At 42.0% G+C, this 20,059-nt stretch overlaps 1 protein-coding gene across 3 annotated transcripts in view; it reads right to left on the bottom strand.

Annotated features, from left to right (window-relative positions):
- Positions 1–20,059, bottom strand: part of ap3b1a (adaptor related protein complex 3 subunit beta 1a) — a 240,440-nt gene that overhangs the window by 204,391 nt on the left and 15,990 nt on the right. For 2 of the 3 annotated variants that reach the window (XM_067982676.1, XM_067982678.1), the window contains exon 2: positions 4,634–4,709. In XM_067982676.1, the coding sequence (XP_067838777.1) occupies positions 4,634–4,709 (76 nt within the window). Of the gene's footprint in view, positions 1–4,633; positions 4,710–8,390; positions 9,584–20,059 lie in introns of those variants that run through there. The other variant, XM_067982677.1, reaches the window with a different exon arrangement.

The following is a 20,059-nucleotide window of genomic DNA, read 5'->3' as shown; positions in this document are numbered from 1 at the left end:
AGGGAGATCAAACAAGTCCAGGGAACTCTAGGCCAATTAGCTTAATGTCAGTGATAGGAAAGATAATATAATGAAGAATAGTCAGCACAGATTTCAAAAGGGACAGTCATGCTTGACCAACCCTATTGAATTCTTTGAAGTAACAGAGTAGACAAGGGTAATGTAGTAGATCTAATATATTTGGATTTTCAAAAGGCCTTCGATAAGGTACCGCATAGTGGACTCATGACTAAGGTCAGAGCATGTGGAGTCAGGGGGCAAGTAGCAGAATGGATAGCAAGCTGGCTACAAAACAGAAAACAGAGAGTAGGGGTTAAAGGTAGTTACTCAGATTGGCAAAAGATGGGAAGTGCTGTTCCACAAGAATCGGTGCTGGGACCACTGTTCTTCACCATTCATATAAATGATTTGGACTCGGGAATTGGAAGTACAATTTCAAAATTTACGGATAACACCAAATTGGGGGGAGGTATAGTTAATACCGAGGAGGACTGCAGCAAAATACAGGAAGACATTAATAAACTTGCAGAATGGGCATGTAATGGGCAAATGAATTTTAATATCGTTAAGTGTGAGGTATTACATTTTGGTAGGGTGAATAAGGGGGCCACATACCACTTGGATAAGAGTCTAAATGGGGTAGAGGAGCGGAGGGATCTGGGGGTACAGATACACATCACTAAGAGTAGCGGCGCAGGTTAATAAGGCCATAAAAAAAGCAAACCAAACATTGATGTTCATTTCTAGAGGAACAGAATTGAAAAGCAGAGAAGTTATGTTAAATTTGTAAAGAACCTTGGTTAGACCATACTTGGAGTACTGTTAACAGTTCTGGTCTTCATATTATAAAAAAGATGTGGAGGCACTGGAGAAGGTGGAAAAAAGGTTTGCTGAGATATCCTTAGCAGGAAAGGCTGAACAGGCTGGGGCTCATTTCTCTAGAAAAGAGAAGGCTGAGGGGTGACTTGATAGAGGTCTTTAAGATTATGGAAGGGTTTGATAGAGTAGACATAGAGAATATGTTTCCACTTGCGGGAGAGACCAGAACTAGGGGCCATAAATATAAGATAGTCACTAATAAATCCAATGGGGAATTCAGGAGAAACTTCTTCACCCAGAGAGTGGTTAGAATGTGGAACTCACCACCACAAGGAGGTAGTTGAAGTTACTATAGCATAGATGCATTTAAGGGGAAGCTTGGTAAGCTCGAGGGAGAAAGGAGCTGAAGGATACACTGATGGGGTTAGATGACGTAGGGAGGGAGGAGGCTCTTCTGGAGCATAAACACCGGCATTGACCTGTTGGGCCGAATGGCCTGTTTCTGTGCTGTACATTCTAAGTCATTCTATGTAATGTCAAAGAGTTCATGGATTTCTTTACCTCTTTCCAAAAAATGTGACCAGAAACAGGTGCACTTACGATCCTCTCTTCCCCTTGCCCCAGTTCCCAGCCCTCCCCAGTCTCCACCATCTCTAACCCCAAGCTCTCACCTCTCTGTCGCTTCTCCCCCACCCCCCCATCTGTTCCCCTTCGACCTCTGGGCTCTCGGAGCTTATTTTATTGATCCCTTCACCTTAACTTCTCATCAAGGACCTGTTTGTATTTACCCACTCAGTCTGTACCTCGGAGTTAATGATACCTACATTTGGCTCACCAAACTGTCTTACATTAACCAGTTTGGATTATATTAGCATTTATACAACCAATCTCCCATCAGGATCTCCACTAGAGTGAATGAATTAACCCTTTCTTGCCAATTATCTAAATCAGCCAAAATAGTCATGCATTAACAATTGTTTAGCAACCTCAGAATCACAGTTAGCAGCATTTAAACTTAAACATTGAATGTGCAACTAATTGGCAGATAGAGTTAATTGACAAAATAAACAGCTTACAAAGGCAGTTCAGTTGTGTCACAGTAATTCAGCGTTAACTGCTTGCTGATTATAAATTTACAGTTGAGATCAGTGTCTGAGGTTGATACAAATTGCTGAGATTAATTTAGGATTAGCTTCCTTAAATAGCTGACAAATTAACAGCATTCAAGAGCGAGTCTATTGAGCAGATTGAAGTCGATGTTTCCAGCAAGCAATGTTTCCAGAATTTATATGTCCTCATGCTTGTGAACTGGCGTGGACGAAATGGTTGCCTGGCCTCTCTGTGGGAGGATGTTGTTAGCTTTGAGACAAAGTGATGAAACTCCATCTGTAGAGGTGCTATCCGTTCCTCCTGTATCCTCTGCTCCTGGGTAAATTTACCTCCCTTAATGAAAATTTGTATATCTCAATGACACACTTATATTTGCCTGTATCTGGATGGTATAGCCATAAAATCTTGATTTCTGATACCTTTCTCTGTTGGAGATGTGCTTTCCAATTTTACAAAGACAACCTACAACATATACCAGACGAAGAACTCCTATACTTTCTACTACAAAAGACTACTACAAGAACTATTCAAAGGAACTGGAACTAAATGAAGAATGAAGACTGAGATTTTAAGACTGAAACTTTAGTATTAATAACACTCTTATAATATCCAACATTTGCAAAGAAACCACTTCAATTCTATTGACCATGGGTTCTTTTATATTGAGCTGAACAGACAAATGAGGTCCCATTTTAATGGCTCATCTGAAAGATGGCAACTCCAACAAAGCAACACTCCCTTCGTGTCAGCCTAGGATCAAATTCTGAATGGTGCTTGAAATCTCAACCTCCTGAAATCAGTATGTACCAATTTTGTGAATCTAACTAGTTATCCTTACCTCTGCTGAACCCTATGCAAATATCCACCTGCCTCATGTGTGCAATTATTTGGTTTCAAGATTAGGGGAACAGAATTCAGATCCTAGATGGACAGCATGCCACATCAGAATTGCATCCAGTAAACTACTTCTGAATCAACAGTAACAGGTTTAACAGTAGCACAGTGAACCCAATATATTCAGTACACTTTGCCATGAATTGAGAGGTTCTTTGTTTATGAACCACCCTCTGATTTGTGGGGCATCACCACAAGTATAGTGGGCAATAATGACTGCAGTGGCATCAGCCAGTGCAATCACCAACAAGACTCTTGGTTCAGTGCTCAATGATTCTCCCCAAAGGGGAGTGCACTGATTGATGGGTTAGCTTCTATAGTGACCAATGTTCCTGTGTCAGCTGAATAAGTATGGCTTAATCTGGAGAAAGTTGTGCAAGATATAGTGGAGCTCCAACACTTTCTTGCCAGATTCCTGATTTGACACAGATCATTACTTAACGCGTGCTATTGTTTTGAACTGTTGCCTAGAAGCACAGTGATTCAGGGGGAAAGGGGTGGGGAGAAGTCCTGATTTACAGCTCCTGTAACATAATACCGAAAGAGACGAGTGTTTCTGAAAATCTTTCCTTCCCTTCACCACCACCCCACCGCCCCCCCCCCCCAAACCTTCCTCAATTCTAGCATACTTTATTCATTTTTACGTGTCTCATCAGAATTCTCACTCTCCCTGCAAGCAATGCAAGACTGAATCCTCCAAGTTGTGATATTCCATTTCCATTAATTGTTTCATCTTAGGACTCAATGCTGCTGTAACAGCTTTCTAAAGGGACTTTATTGGTGCCCTAAAACTTTAAAACCCTTAAATGAGAAGAGAGTACTTGGCCCACCTAGCTCATTCCAAATTTAAGACATTCTTCACTCATATCGAAATATGCACCCACAGCCCTTCCTGAATCATAAACCCCATTCAGCTTCATTTCATATGATTTCCATTCATTGTGCTTGGAGAGTTCATGCCATGAATTCACAATTAACTGAACAACTGTGACTTAATCCACAAACTATTGTCTTTTTTGCTCTCAATTCAACACAAATAACTTCTGTTTCCAATTTATTCTCTTCAGCTGCTTTTATACTGAGAGATCTATGCTCTTGGCACCATCTCCTGATATATGGGTGTCATATGACCAGCTGCAACCCAAAAGTAAGCTTGCTCTGGTTCACTGAAGCCAGCAGTCATAGGAACATGAGTAGGCCATTCAGCCCCTCGTGCCTGCTCTGTCATTTGATAAGATCATGGCTGATCTGTGATCTAACTCCATATACCTTCTTTTGGCCCAGATCCCTTAATACCTTTGGTTGCCAAAAAGCTATCGATCTCACATTTAAATTTAGCAATTGAGCTAGTATCAATTGCCGTTTGCGGAAGAGAGTTCCAAACTTCTACTACCCTTTGTGTGTAGAAATGTTTTCTAATCTCACTCCAGAAAGGTCTGGCTCTAATTTTTAGACTGTGCCCCCTGCTCCTAAAATCCCCAACCAGCGGAAATAGTTTCTCTCTATCCACCCTATCTGTTCCCCTTAATATCTTATAAACTTCAATCAGATCACCCCTTAACCTTCTAAACTCTAGAGAATACAACCCCAATTTGTGTAATCTCTCCTCGTAACTTAACCCTTGAAGTCCGGGTATCATTCTAGTAAACCTACACTGCAAAATGACGTAGTACAAATTCCCAACAACTTTACTACCAAATTGCAGCTAATGGCACAAGGTTTCGCATGTGGGGAGCCAGTGGCATTAGCAGATGTCTTAGAGCAAAATAAAAGCTAATATACACGTCCTGAAAGTTAAAATAATATTCACCCCAACAATTCTCTTCATAGCCTCCAGTTTAAGGGAATCCTTGCTGCTCTCCAGCATCTGATGTAGGTCTTCATTCCTGAAAACAAAAAATGAGGGAAGACAAAAATCAGGGGACAAACATCACTCCTACACATTTCTACAGTTTGCAACTCACATCCAGAATATTCAACGGCACAGGAAAGCACAGCAATGAAAATTAAACACAAAGTAAGTCCATATTAAATGGAACTTGCCAATAAACAAAGCAAAATGTTACAGTTTAAAATAATAAATAATAAAAGACAAAAAACTCAAGAGAAAGCGACTAACATGCCGATCTGCCAGCTAGGTATACAGCCTTCAAAACTGTACACAGTTGAAATTGTTACTACCCGAACCAGTGCCTTATAAAGTCAGTTTCCAATCTTCGACAGGACAAAATAAATTGGCACTTGGAAAAATAAGGCCTAATAAATGAAAGTCAGCACCAATTTGTTAAAGGAAAATAGTGTTTGACCAACTGCATTGAGTTCTTGGATGAAGTAACGGAGAGGGTTGATAAGGGTAGTGTGGTTGATGTTGTGTATATGGACTTTCAAAAGACATTTAATGAAGTATACATAATAGACTTAATAGGAAAATTAAAGTCCATGGGATTAAAGGGACAGTGGCAGTGTGAATACAAAATTGGCGAAGGGACAGAAAGCAGAGTAGTGGTGAATGGTTGTTTTTCAGACCGGAGGGAAGTATACAGTGGTGTTCCCTCGGGGTCAGTATTAGGACCACTGCTCTTTTTGATAGATATTAATGATTTGGACTTGGGTATAGAGGGTATATTTTCTAAGTTGGCAGATGAAACTAAACAAAACTCAAATGTAGTAAACAATGTGGAGGATAGTAACAGACTGGTGAAATGGGCAAACGCATGGCAGAAGAAATTTAACGCAGAGAGGAGCGAAGTGATGCATTTGGTAGGAAGAATGCGGAGAGACAATATAAACTAAATGGTACAACTTTAAAGGAGGTGCCGGAACAGAGACCGAGGGGTGCACAAACGCAAAGCTTTGAAGGTGGCAGGACCAGTTGATAAGGCTGTTAAAAAACCATATGGGATCCTGGGCTTTATTAAAAGAGGTATAGAGTATAAAAGCAAGGAAGTTATGCTAAACCTTTATAAAACAAGCTTAGGCCTCAGCTGGAGTATTGTGTTCAATTCCAGGAAGGCTGTCACGGCCTTAGATAGGGTGCAGGAGAGATTTACTAGAATGGTCCCAAGGATGAGGGACTTCAGTTATGTGGAGAGACTGCAGAAGCTGGGGTTGTTCTCCTCAGAACAGAGGAGGTTAAGGGGAGATTTGATAGAGGTGTTCAAAATCATCAACGGTTTTGACAGAGTAAATAAGGAGAAACTGTTTCCAGTGGCAGAAGGGTCAGTAACCAGAGGACAAAAAAGAACCAGAGGCAGCATGAGGAAACTTTTTTTTATATAAACGCAGCCAGTTGTAAGGATTTGGAATGCACTGCCTGAGGGCTGCACTTGCATGTGGTTATTTTTTTGCACTGCTTGAGGGCTTTAAGCAGATTCAATAGTAACTTTCAAAAGGGAAATGGATAAATACTTCAACGGAAGAAATTTACATGGCTATGGGGAAAGAGCTGGGGAATGGGACAAAATGGACAGCTCTTTCAAAGAACCAGCACAGGCACGATAGGCCAAATGGCCTCCTCCTGTGCAGTACCTAAAGAAAAAAAAAGAAAAAAAATAATACACCGAGTATAGGATAAAGGGGAATGAAATCTAGGAGTAATTATTATTCAAAGTTCGTCCACATTTTTTTAAATTTTCTATCTTCAAAAAAATAACCACATGCAAGTGCAGCCCTCAACTTGAAACACAAAGATCAATGTAAAACATGCAGTACCCTTGAGTTAATACATTGTCTTTTGAAAAATTGCATTTATTGTCATTTGCAAATTAATGCAAAGTGCTTGCATATGGTTCAGCAAAAATGTTGTCCCTTTCTTTCGTTTGTTTTTCAATGGAGCTGAAAGCGAAGATGGGCTGCAGAAGTAAAGGCCTCAGTCACCTTTTTGTCATAAAACATATTCAAACTAAGGTAGCTATGCACTGTAATGGTTTCAAAATACCTTTCCAAATTAAGGAAATTACTGGAATGCTTACTTTTTTTTCAGCAACTTTATCAGTGAAGTCAAAAGAACTAAATAATAAAAATGTTACCATAACACTAAAACCAAGTGCATGATAGGAATTAATCAGCCACTTGAAGTTCAGAATCTAAAACAACTGTCCTGGTAATTTTAGGGTAAATCAGGCTTTAAAAATGTTTTATTAATATTTTAGATAAGATATGCACGTCAATTCAATTTAATTTATGGAACATAACTTAGTTGAGTTGCAAAATAAAAAAAATACATTGCACCTCACATTGCTGCAGGAGTTCCTCAGGGCAGTGTCCTTGACCCAACCATCTTCAGCTGCTTCATCAATAACCTTCCCTCCATCATAAGGTCAGAAATGGGGATGTTCGCTGATGACTGCACAGTGTTCAGTTCCATTCGCAACCCCTCAAATCATGAAGCAGTCCGAGCCCGCATGCAGCAAGACCTGGACAACATCCAGGCTTGGGCTCATAAGTGGCAAGTAACATACGTGCCAGATAAGTGCCAGGCAATGACCATCTCCAACAAGAGAGAGTCTAACCACCTCCCCATGACATTCAACGGCATTACCATCGCCGAATCCCCCACCATCAACATCCTGGGGGTCACCATTGACCAGAAACTTAACTGGACCAGCCACATAAATACTGTGGCTAAGAGAGCAGGTCAGAGGCTGGGTATTCTGCGGCAAGTGACTCACCTCCTGACTCCCCAAAGCCTTTCCACCATCTACAAGGCACAAGTCAGGAGTGTGATGGAATACTCTCCACTTGCTTGGATGAGTGCAGCTCCAACAACACAAGAAGCTCGACACCATCCAAGATAAAGCAGCCCGCTTGATTGGCACCCGATCCACCACCCTAAACATTCACTCCCTTCACCACCGGCGCACTGTGGCTGCAGTGTGTACCATCCACACGATGCACTGTAGCAACTCGCCAAGGCTTCTTCGACAGCACCTCCCAAACCCGCGAACTCTACCAGCTAGAAGGACAAGAGCAGCAGGCACATGGGAACAACACCACCTGCACGTTCCCCTCCAAGTCACACACCATCCCGACTTGGAAATATATCGCCGTTCCTTCATTGTCGCTGGGTCAAAATCCTGGAACTCCCTTCCTAACAGCACTGTGGGAGAACCGTCACCACACGGACTGCAGCGATTCAAGAAGGCGGCTCACCACCACCTTCTCGAGGGCAATTAGGGATGGGCAATAAATGCTGGCCTCGCCAGTGACGCCCACATCCCGTGAATGAATAAAAAAAACACTGAGTACGAGTGTATTCCTGAAACAAATCATACGTTTCCAACTGGTTACTTTGACAGTGTCTTTACACAACTAAATATCGATTATGTGTGCCCATATGAGAAATGCACAAAAGTCCCAAAGTTTTTCTTGATCAAGGTACATTCTTTAAAAAGTAATGGCTCAAGCAAAATAAAACATGCACAAACCACATTTTGAAGGATTACTTATCTAATTGGTTTGCATCATATTTTGGAAAGATTCTGAACGTACTGGGTGTGAGATATTTATTGTTAAAAATCTTATCTTTAAAGTAATCACAATACTAACATTTGCATGCTGAAACATACCCAATCAATTGCTGCTCAGCTCCATTGTGAATGTCGGTCAGCCCCCATTCTTCTGCAGTCTGCTGTGTGCTCAGCGTTAGCTGAAGACTATCTGCAACCACCAGTACATTCTTCACTGCAGACATTGCATCAAATCATACAGGCTCGAACCAGGAATGAACCTCCAAATTTTAGTTCTACCAAACCCAGCTGCTGCTGGGATATCACCAAGTGTGCACAATGCTATGACATACTCAGTCACCTGACAGACAAGTTAGTACCAGAACAAACATTCATAATGGGTTACTTCACTGTAGGTCCATTAAAACATTCGCCCATATCTAGGAATTGTTTCCCTTTGTAAACATTCTACACCTATCAACAAGGTGCACTAGCACTTAACAATCAAGTTTGGAACACCAGTTACAACTCCTTTTCCTGTCCTAATCTATGACTTCTAAAGCTTGACTGTTCTAAGTACATGTAACAAAAGTATAAAATGATATATTCTGCTAGGTTATTGTAAAAATATACTTGTAAAATTTAAATACTGTATTAACAATGAAAACTAAAACTCGAAAAAAAATCCAATGAACTGCTCCATAAAAACAAACAGTTTACGAGTTGCATCAAAGCACCAGGGAATGGAAGCACACAACACTGCTCGAAAAATCTACAAGTTCTGATGGAGCGGTTCCCGAGAGATATCAAACGGACAAGGCGTGGGCTGGACACCAACACTTGTTCAACAGGTACTGCAGCCTAAAACAATGAATAGAGGGTAATTTGATAGAAGTTAATAAACCAAATACATATTCTTTCAAAAAACTTTGGTAAAACTGAAGTGATTCCCAATTTGACACATCTTACTCAAAATGTTTTGTTCACTTTTTCAGTCTAAAACAATACCGACTTCCCTATGAGACATCGTCTTGTTCCTCCCTTAATTTATCCTCCATACATTCTAGGATAGGTATATCAAACCAGGGAATAAAAATCACAGCAGCAATGTCTCTTAACAACACCCTCATATGCAACTCTTCCAGCTCCAGTGCTGCATTTGTACCTTTAGAAACAGACTAGCCGACAGTTCAATAGTATGCTTGCTGGGTGAACGATACCTATCTAGGAAATAACTCAAATACTGTTCCTTCAGTTGCAGATCAAACAGAACCAATCCCAGAGGAGTGTAGGTGCTGAGTCTATGGAGGATTAACTTTAAAAGAACAAGAAAAAACACAAAAGTAAATCATTAACTTCCTTCCTCCATTATTTACTCAATTTGATCATACAAAAAATGGTTATTACAGGAATCATCATTGACTGTTAAAAGACTAATGCGGCAGAAATCATACCTTCTTTGGAAGAATCTAAAAATAGTATTTTTGATGTGAATTCCTCCACATGACTACCCTACAGAGATTCTGAAGGAGCTGTTCTGATCTTGGTCTATGAAGTAACCATGGGTCAAATGGAATAGAATTTGACCTTTCTTGGCAGGACTTTGGGTTACCAGTTATCCATAATTGTACTTGATCACCTATTTAACAAGGCAATTGCTAAAAATATGTTTACTCAAGGTTTTATCACTAAAGAAAATACAGTTATCTAGAACTCCAATGGATGAATATTTGAATAAGTTAACACAATAACGTCTGCACTCAACTTCTGAAAAGTAAGTTGGCAGATATAATCTGAGCACAATTAGCCCTTGAGGAGTGACAAAATTAGAGTTTTAGATAGAAATTTTGGATGAAGCTCCACCTGTGAACAATAAGAAATGAAGCAGCATTTATTCATGTGTGAGCCACGAGCAATTTGGCACAGGGTAAATCAGATCAGAGAGATGAATGTGTGGCTCAAAGATTGGTGTGGGAGAAGTGGGTTTCAATTCATGGGGCACTGGCACCAGTTATAGGGAAAGAGGGAGCTGTTCCGTTGGGACGGGCTTCACCTGAACCATGCTGGGACCAGTGTTCTGGCAAACCGAATAACTTGTTTTTTTATTCGTTCATGGGATGTGGGCGTCCCTGGCTAGGTCAGCATTTATTGCCCATCCCTAATTGCCCTTAAGGTGCTTCTTGAGCCACTGCAGTCCATGTGGTGAAGGTTCTCCAACAGTGCTGTTAGGAAGGGAGTTCCAGGATTTTGACCCAGCGACTATGAAGGAACGGCGATATATTTCCAAGTCAGGATGGTGTGTGGCTTGGAGGGGAATATGCAGGTGGTGGTGTTCCCATGTGCCTGCTGCTCTTGTCCTCGGTGGTAGAGGTCGCAGGTTTGGAAGGTGCTGTCGAAGAAGCCTTGGCGAGTTGTTACAGTGCATCCTGTGAATGATACACACTGCAGCCACAGTGCGCCAGTGGTGAAGGGAGTGAATGTTTAGGGTGGTGGATGAGGTGCCAATCAAGCAGGCTGCTTTGTCCTGGATGGTGTCGAGCTTCTTGAGTGTTGTTGGAGCTGCACTCATCCAAGCAAGTGGAGAGTATTCCATCACACTCCTGACTTGTGCCTAGCAGATGGTGGAAAGGCTTTGGGGAGTCAGGAGGTGAGTCACTCGCCACAGAATACGCAGCTTCTGACCTGCTCTTGTAGCCACAGTATTTATGTGGCTGGTCCAGTTAAGTTTCTGGTCAATGGTGACCCCCAGGATGTTGATGGTAGGGGATTCGGCGATGGTAATGCCGTTGAATGTCAAAGGGAGGTGGTTCGACTCTCTCTTGTTGGAGATGGTTGTTGCCTGGCACTTGTCTGGCATAAATGTTACTTGCCACTTATCAGCCCAAGCCTGGATGTTGTCCAGATCTTGCTGCATACGGGCATGGACTGATTCATTATCTGAGCGGTTGCGAATGGAACTGAACACTCTGCAATCATCAGCGAACATCCCCATTTCTGACCTTACGATGGAGGAAAGGTCATTGATGAAGCAGCTGAAGATGGTTGGGCCAAGGACACTGCCCTGAGGAACTCCTGCAGCAATGTCCTGGGGCTGAGATGATTGGCCTCCAACAACCACTGCAGAGCTTTGATCTGATCCATTGGTTGTGGAATCGCTTAGCTCTGTCTATAGCACGTGGCTTCTGCTTTTCAGCATGCATGTAGTCCGGAGTTGTCGCTTCACCAGGATGGCACCTCATTTTGAGGTACATCTGGTGCTGCTCCTGGCATGCTCTTCAACACTCCTCATTGAACCAGGGTTGATCCCCTGGCTTGTTGGTGTTAGGGTAAAATTTGGGCTGTTGGGTTAAAGGCAAAGATGAAGTGACGATTGTGTGCATGGCGGCGGTCATTGCCCCAAGACCACACTGAAATGCGCATTGTGCAGACCAGACTAACCCTAAGTAAAAGCTTAAACATAACATATGACTACTAAACAAAATGGATTCTGTGACTGTGGGAAAGACAGTTAAAGTGCTGAGTTTGTATATTCCGAAAACTGACTTACAGTCTGGGAATACAAAAGACATTTCACAACGAGCTGATAAAAACTACAGAACCAGACTGAATAGACAAAGCCCATACTGTCTTAAGGTGATAACAGTTGTTTAATATGATTGGAGGTCCGCGGTTGCTGTGCGGGCTTAATTGGCTAATGTATACACTAATAAAGACTAATTATGTAATAGCTGCTGAAAATCTGCATTTCAAAGGTATAAAAAAGCGTGACAACCATTTTGAAGTTGAGAAGGTAGTTGCGCACGCTGCGGAGCGTCTAGTTTTTCTCCCAAAGTACTTTGTCCAATAAACTGCATGTTGAATCTTTAAGTCTGACTCAGAGTGGTGATTTTCCCACAACATTGGTAATGGTAGATTGAGGAATATGCAGCGCCATGAGGTTACAGATTGTGCTGGAATACAATTCTGCTGCTGCTGATGGCCCACAGTGCCTCATGGATGCCCAGTTTTGAGCTCCTAGGTCTGTTCTGAATCTATCCCATTGAGCACGGTAATAGTGCCACACAACACATTGGATGGTGTCCTCAGTGCAAAGGTGGGACTTCATCTCCACGAGAACTGTGCGGTGGTCACTCCTACCAATACTGTCATGGACAGATGCATTTGTGACAGGCAGATTGGTGAGGACGAGGTCAAGTAAGTTTTTCCCTCATGTTGGTTCGCTCACCACCTGCCGCTGGCCCAGTCTGGCAGTTATGTCCTTCAGGACTCGGCCAGCTTGGTCAGTAGTGGTGCTACCGAGCCACTCTTGGTGATGGACATTGAAGTCTCCCATCCAGAGTACATTCTGTGCCCTTGCTACCCTCAGTGCTTCCTCCAAGTGGTGCTCAACATGGAGGAGGACTGATTCATCAGCTGGGGGTGGGCCATAGGTGGTAATCAGCAGGAGGTTTCCTTGCCCATGTTTGACCTGATGCCATGAGATTTCATGGGGTCCGGAGTCAATGTTGAGGACTCCCAGGGCCACTCCCTCCTGACTGTATATCACTGTACCGCCACCTCTGGTGGGTCTGTCCTGCCGGTGGGACAGGACATACCCAGGGATGGTGATGGAAGAGTCTGGGACGTTGGCTGAAAGGTATGATTCTGTGAGTATGGCTGTGTCAGGCTGTTGCTTGACTAATCTGTGGGACAGCTCTCCCAATTTTGGCACAAGTCCCCAGATGTTAGTGAGGAGGACTTTGCAGGGTAGACTGGGCTTGGTTTGCCTTTGTCGTGTCCGGTGCCTCGTGGTCCGATGCCGGGTGTCCATCCGGTTTTATTCTTATGACTTTTTTAAAAGCGAGATTGTACAACTAGGGCAGTGGAGAAGGCTTTAAGCTAAATAGAGTGGGAGAGGGCTCAGCTGGGACAAAGTTTAGGTTGATGAGAAAAGAAAGTAGTACAGGAAAATGATAAAGAGTGTGTCAGGAAGGGACAGAGCATACAAACATAAGAATGCACTAGCAAATGGCGCCTGGGTAGGAAAGAATGGTAAAAAGACAAAATTAAAGGTTCTCTATCTGAATACACGCAGCATTCGTAAGATAGATGAATTGACGGCATAAATAGAAACAAATGGGCATGATCTCGTGGCCATTACAGAGACGTGGTTGCAAGGTGACCAAGGTTGGGAGCTAAATATTCAGACTTATTTAACATTTCGGAAGAATAGGAAAAAAGGTAAAAGGTGGTGGGGTAGCTCTGTTAATAAAGGATGAAATTGGTATAATGGTAAGAAATGATCTTGGCTCAGAAGATCAAGATGTCGAATCAATTTGGGTGGAGGTAAGAAATAGCAAGGGAAAGAAATCACTGGTGGGAGTCGTATATAGGCCCCCTAACAGTAGCTATATTGTAGGACAAAATATAAATCAGGAAATAAGAGGGGCTTGTAAAAAAGGTAATGCAATAATCATGGGCAATTTTAACTTTCATATAGATTGGACAAATCAAATTGGCAAAAACAGCCCTGAAGAGGAGTTCATAGAGTATAATAGGGGCTGTTTCTTGGACCAATTCGTCGGGGAATCAACCAGGGAACAGGCCATTTTGGATCTGGTAATGGGTAACGAAACAGGATTAATCAATTATCTCAAAGTGAAGGATCCCTTGGGAAACAGTGATCATAACATGATAGAATTTCACATCCAGTTTGAGAGTGAGGATCTTGGGTCTGAAACTACTGTCTTAAACTTAAATAAGGGCAATTATAAAGGAATGAGGGCGGAATTGGCTAAAGTGGACTGGGTAAACAGATTAGATGGTATGATAGTGGATAAGCAGTGGCAAACATTTAAAAAGATATTTTATGACTCGCCAACAAAAATATATCCCTGTGAGGAGGAAAGACTCCACACAAAAGGTGAACCAACCATGGCTAAGTAAGGAAGGAAAAGCATACAACATGGCAAGGATTACTGGTAAGCCCGAAGATTGGGAAAACTTTAAAAACCAGCAAAGGATGACTAAAAGAATAATAAAGAGGGAGAAAATAAATTATGAGAGTAAACTAGCAAGAAATATAAAAACTGACAGTAAAAGCTACAAGTATATAAAAAGGAAGAGGGTAGCTAACGTAAACATTGGTCCCTTAGAGGATGAGACGGGAAATAATAATGGAAAACAAGGAAATGGCAGAGGAATTGAACAGATATTTTGTATCTGTCTTCTCAGTAGAAGACACTAATAATGTACCAATAATAGTAGAAAATCAAGGGGCAAAGGGGAGGGAGGAACTAACAACAATCACTATCACTAGAGAAAAAGTACTAGGTAAACTAATGGGTCTAAAGGCTGACAAGTCCCCTAGACCTGATGGCTCGCATCCAAGGGTCTTAAAGGAAGTGGCTACAGAGTTCATGGATCCGTTGGTTATAATCTTCCAGAATTCACTAGATTCTGGAAGGGTCCCAGTGGTTTGGAAAACCACAAACCTAACACCCCTATTCAAGAAGGGAGTGAGACAAAAAGCAGCTAACTATAGACCAGTTAGCCTAACATCTGTCATTGGGAAAATGCTAGAATCCATTCTTAAGGAAGTAGTAGGAGGACATTTAGAGACTCATTACACAATCAGAGTCAACATGAATTTATGAAAGGGAAATCATGTCTGACAAATTAAGTAACGGGCAGGGTGGACAAAGGGGAACCAATGGATGCAGTATATTTGGATTTCCAAAAAGGCATTCGATTAGGTGCCACATAAAAGATTACTGCACAAGATAAGAGCTCAGTGTTGGGGGTAATATACTGGCATGGATAGAGGATTGACTAATTAACAGAAAACAAGAGGAGTCGGGATAAAAGGGTCATTTTCAAAACGGCAATCTGTTATTATTTGAATGGAGAAATGCTACGATACAGAGGGATCTGGGTGTCCTCATACATGAAACACAAAAAGTCAACATACAGGTGCAGCAGGTAATCCGGAAGGCAAACGGAATATTGGCCTTTATTTCTAAGGGGATGGAGTATAAAAGCAGGGAAAACATGCTACAACTGTACAGGGTGCTGGTGAGACCACACCTGGAGTACTGCGTACAGATCTGGTGCCCTTATTTAAGGAAGGACATACTTGCATTGGAGGCAGTTCAGAGAAGGTTCACTAGGTTGATTCTGGGTATGGAAGGGTTGTCTTATGAGGAAAGATCGAACAGGTTGGGTCTATACTCATTGGAGTTTAGAAGAATGAGAGAAGACATTATTGAAACATACAAGATTCTGAGGGGACTCGATAGGGTAGATGCTGAGACGATGTTACCCCTCATGGGGTAATCTAAAACTAGGGGGCATAGTCTCAGAATAAGGGGTCATCCGTTTAAGACGGAAATAAGGAGGAATTTTTTCTGCCAGAGCGTCGTGAATCTTTGGAATTCTTTACCCCAAAAAGCTGTGGAGGCTGAGTCATTGAATACATTCAAGGCTGAGTTCAACAAATTTTTGATTAGCAAGGGAGTCCAAGGATATGGGGAAAAGGCAGGAAAGTGGAGTTGAGGTAAAAATCAGATCAGCCATGATCTCATTAAATGGCGGAGCAGGCTCAAGGGGCGAATGGCCTACTCCTGCTCCTATCTCTTATGGAGGTTTGGCAGCAAGCATTGGCAGACTATACAATCACAGGAGATCACAGCCAACTCCGATCCTGCCCTCGACAGATGTCTACCAATATGCACCCAGCAGGGTCTTCTGGACAATGAGGTGTAGGACTTCTGGCAGATTTTTACCACCCTTTTCTCAAGGGTCTGAGGCCAATTGCAGCACCGTTTTGGTTCCAATCAGACAACTCAACAAACTCGAATTTGACCCTGGGACCTCCTTGATCTGCGTGGTTCAGCTGCTCACTGATAAACTGGCTGAGTCATTGGGAACGCCCTGAAATTACATCTTCTACTGGGTCTGAGGCTGTCTAGAAAAAAAAGCAGTGTTACCTTGTGGGGCTGCCACAGTAAAAACACTATGATTCAACATGCTATGATACAAGATAGAAGTGTGATGGTTTTAAGTGCATGTAGAAAGGTTGTTTAGAATGCCAATATCAAGCCATAATGCTACTTTTCAAGTACCCTTCGGCAATTTTAGTTCCGGGGAGATTCTCCTATTTTGCTGTGCACAGAATTGAAGGGCAAACTGGTCACCACGCAAACTTTGAACAAGAGCAGTTTGACATGCAGTTCAAGTCACAATTGTAGATAAAGTAAGATTACTGCATATCAGAAGTGTAAAACACATTATCCTGCCATTACGTTGCATTGTATCCTTTTCAAGTGGAAGTTTGGGAATTGAAGTGTTTCCATTGCCATAACCTGGTTAATGATAGATCTGGCAAACTATGATTTATGCTGTTAAGTAGATCGTTGTTCAGTTTTAGTATATCTCAGAAATCATGCACTCTGAGCAACAGGGGTCATTCAGAATTAACAGTCGTCGCTACTTTAACCTCATGTAAGGATGTCAATGAAATGTATAAAAGCAATGCTCCTTCCAACAGGAAAAAAAAAGTGATTCCATAAAGTGACTTCTCAGCATCAAAGTCCTCCAACAAAATTCACTTTATTCTGCCCATTTCTGCATTGCTCCACCTGCCTGGACTGTTCATTCCTGGATGGTGTATAAATCACCTGTGCAAGGAATCTGTCATCACATTCTGTACTCCAAACAGTAGTGGTGATGTAAGGGATGGGATCAAACAGGAGATTAGGGACGCATGTAACAAGGGTGACTTTAATCTACATATAGACTGGCCAAACCAAATTAGCAATAATACTGTGGAGGATGAACTCCTGGAGTGTGTTCGAGATGGTTGTTTAAACCAGTACATTGAGGAGCTAACCAGGGAACAGGCTATCCTAGTTTGGGTATTGTGCAATGAGAAGGGGTTAATTAATAATCTTTTTGTGCAGGGTCCTTTAGGGAAGAGTGACCATAACATGATTGACTTTCCACCTTAATGAAGAATTCTATTAGTCCAATCCGAAACAAGGGTCCTAAATCTAAACAAAGGAAACGACGAAGGTATGAGGAATGAGTTGGCTATGATAGATTGGGGAGCTTCGTTAAAAGGCATGACGGTGGATGGGCAATGGCTAACATTTAAGGAACGAATGCATGAATTGCAACAGTTATACATTCCTTTCTGGCAAAAATACACAAAAGGAAAAGCGGCCCAACTATGGCTAACAAAAGAAATTAAGGATAGCATTCGATCCAAAGAGGAGTCATATAAAGTTGCCAGAAAAAGTAGCAAGCCTGAGGATCAGGAGCAGTTTAGAATTCAGCAAAAAAGGACCAAGAGATTGATTAACAGGGGAACAATAGAGTATGAGAATAAACTTGCAAAGAACATAAAAGTGGACTGTAAAAGCTTCTACAAGTATGTAAAAAGAAAAAGAATAGTGAAGACAAATGTAGGTCCCTTACAGTTAAATGGCAGAATTTATATTGGGGAACAAGGAAATGGCAGAGCAATTAAACAATACTTTGGTTCTGTCTTCACAGAAGAGGACACAAATAACTTCCCAGAAATGCTAGGGAACCACGGGTCTCGTGAGAAGGAGGAATTAAAGGAAAGTATTAGTAAAAAAGTTGTGCTGGAGAAATTAATGGGACTGAAAGCCAATAAATCGCCAAGGCCTGATAATCTGCACCCCAGAGTACTAAAAAAGGTCACCATGGAAATAGTGGATGCATTGGGTGTCATCTTCCAAAATTCTATAGATTCCTGCAGATTGGAGGGTGGCAAATGTAAACCCACTATTTAAAAAAAGGGGGCGGGTGGAGAAGAGAAAACAGGGAACTGCAGACCGGTTAGCCTAACATCAGTAGTCAGTAAAATGCAAGAGTCTATTATGAAGAATGTGATAACAGGAGACTTAGAAAATATCAACGTGATTAGACAAAGTCAATGTGGATTTATGAAAGGGAAATAGTGTTTGACAAACCTACTGGAGTTTTTTGAGGATGTAACTGGTAGAGTACATAAGGGAAAACCAGTGGATGTGGATAATTTGGATTTTCAGAAGGCCTTGGATAAAGTCCCACATAAGAGGTTAGTGTGCAAAATTAAAGCACATGGAATTGGGGGTAATATACTGGCATGGATTGAGAATTGGTTAACAGACAGGAAACAGAGTAGGAATAAATGGGTCTTTCTTGGGGTGGCAGGCGAGCAGGGATCAGTGCTCGGGCCCCAGCTATTCACAATATATATCAATGATTTGGATGAGGGAACCAAATGTAATATTTCCAAGTTTGCTGATGACACAAAACTAGGTGGGATTGTGAGTTGTGAGGAGGATGCAAAGAGGTTTCAAGGTGATTTAGAAAAGTTGAGGGAGTGGGCAAATACATGGCCGATGCAGTATAACGTGGATAAATATGAAGTTATCCACTTTGGAAGGAAAAGCAAAAAGGCAGTGTATTATTTAAATGATGATAGATTGGGAAATGTTGATGTACAAAGGGACTTGGGAGTCCTTGTACACCAGTCACTGAAAGCAAAATGCAGGTGCAGCAAGCAATTACGAAGGCAAATGGTATGTTGGCCTTCATTACAAAAGGATTTGAGAACAGGAGCAAGGATGTCTTACTGCAGTTATACAGGGCCTTGGTGAGACCACACCTGGAGTATTGTATGCAGTTTTGGTCTCCTTACCCAAGAAAGGATATACTTGTCAAAGAGGGAGAGCAGCGAAGGTTCACCAGACTGATCCCTGGGATGGCAGGACTGTCGTATGAGGAGAGATCGGGGCGACTCGGCCTGTATTCACTTGAGTTTAGAAGAATGAGGGGGGATCTCATTGAAACATAAAATTCTGACAGGGCTTGACAGACTGGATGCAGGTAGGATGTTTCCCCTGGCTGGGGGGTTTAGAACAAGGGGTCACAGTCTCAGTACACGTAGTGGGACATTTAGGACAGAGATGAGGAGAAATTTCTTCACTCAGAAGGTGGAATTCTCTACCACAGAAAGCTGTGGAGGCCAAATCACTGAATATATTTAAGGAGGGGATAGATAGATTTCCAGACACAGAAGGCATCAAAGGGTACAGGGAGAGAGCGGGAATATGGTATTGAGATAGAGGATCAGCCACGGTCATATTGAATGGCGGAGCAGGCTCGAAGGGCTGAATGGCCTACTCCTGCTCCTATCTGTTATGTTTCTTGCAAGATGGTGTGCAGAGAAACCAATTCCAGGTCGATACTGTGTCCGAACACAGCAGGATTGTGCCTGGTGGGTGGGTCCTGTGCATTTCTGTGTGTCTTCTCTTTCTACCCCACCACTCCCCTTTTTCCCTTGTTGCATTTCTTCTTAAACGCTCATCTGCAATATCTTTCAGTTCTGAGGAAAAGTTCTATATTTGAAGCATCAACTGACTCATGTTTTCTGAACAGATGTGCCTGCCGTGTATCTCCAGCGATTTTGAATATTGCCTGACTTCCCATGTGCAACGCCACAGGACATTTGCCTGCAATACATTTTAAATTCTTCCATCTGCGCACACTTCCTGTCTACAAAATCTTACCTCGTTCGTCATTTTTGTGTAAACATTTCCCATTGTAATTTCCTATTCCACATATAGAAGGGAAATTACCTATGTATATATTTGATTTGTACATAGGCCTAAAGGGAGTCGTATCAAAATATGCAGATGATACCTAAATAGGAAGTACAGTTAATTCTTTAGAAGGCCAAAGAAAGCTGCAAAGGGATATAAGATAGGGGAAATGGGCTCAAGTGTCGCTAAGTGTAA

Source organism: Heptranchias perlo, chromosome 4 (assembly GCF_035084215.1).
Source record: "Heptranchias perlo isolate sHepPer1 chromosome 4, sHepPer1.hap1, whole genome shotgun sequence".
In the NCBI taxonomy this organism is placed as follows: Eukaryota; Metazoa; Chordata; class Chondrichthyes; order Hexanchiformes; family Hexanchidae; genus Heptranchias; species Heptranchias perlo.
The sequence above is the reverse complement of the archived record's forward strand: the minus strand, read 5'-3'. Positions and strand labels throughout refer to the sequence as shown.